This window comes from Colobus angolensis, unplaced genomic scaffold (assembly GCF_000951035.1).
Source record: "Colobus angolensis palliatus isolate OR3802 unplaced genomic scaffold, Cang.pa_1.0 Scaffold72, whole genome shotgun sequence".
In the NCBI taxonomy this organism is placed as follows: Eukaryota; Metazoa; Chordata; class Mammalia; order Primates; family Cercopithecidae; genus Colobus; species Colobus angolensis.
Genome location: NW_012120932.1, coordinates 1,604,797 through 1,606,858, shown reverse-complemented (window position 1 = coordinate 1,606,858; position 2,062 = coordinate 1,604,797). Strand labels below are relative to the sequence as shown.

The 2,062-nt window shown below is 50.6% G+C and overlaps 1 protein-coding gene across 1 annotated transcript in view; it reads right to left on the bottom strand.

The window, feature by feature from the left end:
- The window catches only part of CENPP (centromere protein P), a 13,354-nt gene extending 11,669 nt beyond the window's left edge, over window positions 1-1,685 (bottom strand). Inside the window, exon 1 of the mRNA XM_011927462.1 lies at window positions 1,438-1,685. Coding sequence (XP_011782852.1) covers window positions 1,438-1,482 — 45 coding nt within the window. The 5' untranslated portion in view covers window positions 1,483-1,685. The remainder of the gene's footprint in view (window positions 1-1,437) is intronic.
- Between the last annotated feature and the right edge of the window lie 377 nt (window positions 1,686-2,062).

Here is a 2,062-nt window from a genome sequence, read left to right as displayed (position 1 = left end):
GTCAGTGGAAAGAGCTAGGAAGGACGCACTGGTGTGTGCAGGTGCATGAGCCACTGCAGCCGCTTCCAGCCCTGTCTGTGCACACCCATATTCAAAACACACGGGCACGAGCTCTCCCAGACACCTCAGTCCAGCTCCTTTGACATCTGTCAGTCACTTTGCTGTTGGGGAGACACTGCGTCCCTTCACCCTCAGTGCATCGCCTTGTTTGATCAACCGATTTACAGTCTCCCAAGAGTGCCTGCTGTCCCCTCCCAGCCCGCTCCTCTGGACACATGGAGCATGACATGGAGCTGACCCAACGTAGTCATTTATCTGACACCGAGACTTTCTCGGGCCTAATACCCGGTCAGGCACCTTTGTCCTTTTGGTCACAGCGTAGCGTTTAAATGAGGGCTGGTACCTCCGTGGGGGAGGTGAGACGGGGTTTTCAGATTCTCAAGAGCTCTAACATGGAAAGGACTGGCTATTCGAGCGCTTTGTATCATCACAATCATTTGAAGTAACAACTAATCGCCGGCAGCACCAGAAGCCCCCTTTGGAAATTTCCTGATTGGCACAACTAGCGGAGGAGAGTCCCTCACTGACACAGCGTCTGACTGAAATGTTCACAGAAATCCCCAGTCTACAAGGCTCGACAAAAGTGCCTGACTTTTAAATCTTTTGATTACGTACAGGATGGAAAGACTGTATCTCCAAGTCTAATTGTGTGGATTTTTAACCAGTTTTTCTAGACTCTGTGTTTTTGAAGTAAATAGGTCCATGTAGTGACACAAGCAGAACGGAATGCAGTGGCTGTGCTGCTGAATTAGCTCCTGTAAACCATATTAGCCTAACTTTCCTGGACATGGTCCTGAGGCTCGGACACGCAAACACAGACCTAGCGACACGCACGTCTGCCCCCAAGAGTGGTCTGGTTGGTAAAAAAACAAGGGAGCACAGCAGCTTGCTGGCTCAGGAGGCGTCAGACCCCCTTGTCTGACCCTATGTGGGGACAGAAGTCAGAGGTCAGATGCCCTCAGTGGATGAACATGGGTGTCCAGGAAGGACCCCTCGGGACCTACACCATCCACAAAACCATCTACAAAAACAATGGGGAACAGCTGAGGAGCTCTGTTAGAAGGATTGCTTGTCCACAGGGAGTTAAAAAATGTGTCCTAAACGTTGCTTAGTAAAACAAACAACCAGAAAAGCCTCTCTATTCCAAACCCATGGTGGGGCATAAACCTGGGAGAGTTGGAATGTCATTGCAGCGCTTTGCCACAGGAGCAAAAACACAGCCCCCATCAGAAGGGCTGGCCCACCCGGCCCAGTCAGGGCATGACTTGTGCTGTCTTTCTGGCAGTGACTGATGCCCCAGAACCCTCACACGGGCTTGTGCCAAACATTCTCCATGTGCCCCAGCCCCAGTGGGGCGGCCCAGCCCTCAGCATTTACCTCATCTCCAGACCTTTGCAGAACAGACAAGCTGGGAGCCCCCATCCTCCCTTCACCCAACTTTTCTTGTTTGTGCAGACTTGGGAAGAACCAGGGAAACGCAGTTGAAAGACAGCCACTCTGTTGGAAATATGTCCCAATGACATTTTTAAAACGAAGAGCTGGGGAATTTTAATAAACAAAGCAAATGCAAGCATGAATAATGGGCCTGTATGGAAAGGAAGAGAGCCAGGGTAGGAGACAGCAAAGGACAGGCCACAAGGCAGATCCCACGCCCTTCTGTTCTTGTATGGAACCTCAAGCTGAACATGAAGAACTCCAGAGGTTTCAGGACATGTGACAATTACATGAAATGCAAACTTCAAATTTCAGTGTCTGTAATAAAGTTTGATAGGCACACAGCCACCCTCGCTTAGGTATATACAGTCTGTGTTTGCTTTTGTGCTGAACTTGGTGACTGAGCAGACTACACGGCTGCAGAGCTTACTCCTCGACCCTTTGCAGAAGACACAGACCCCGAAAGACCAGGGGAGGTGGGTCCACTGGTCCCCCAGGGAAGCCCGTGGAGCTCCAGGCAGTTTGGATGTTCAGGAGATACAGATAAACCAAAAGAGGTGGGAGGAGG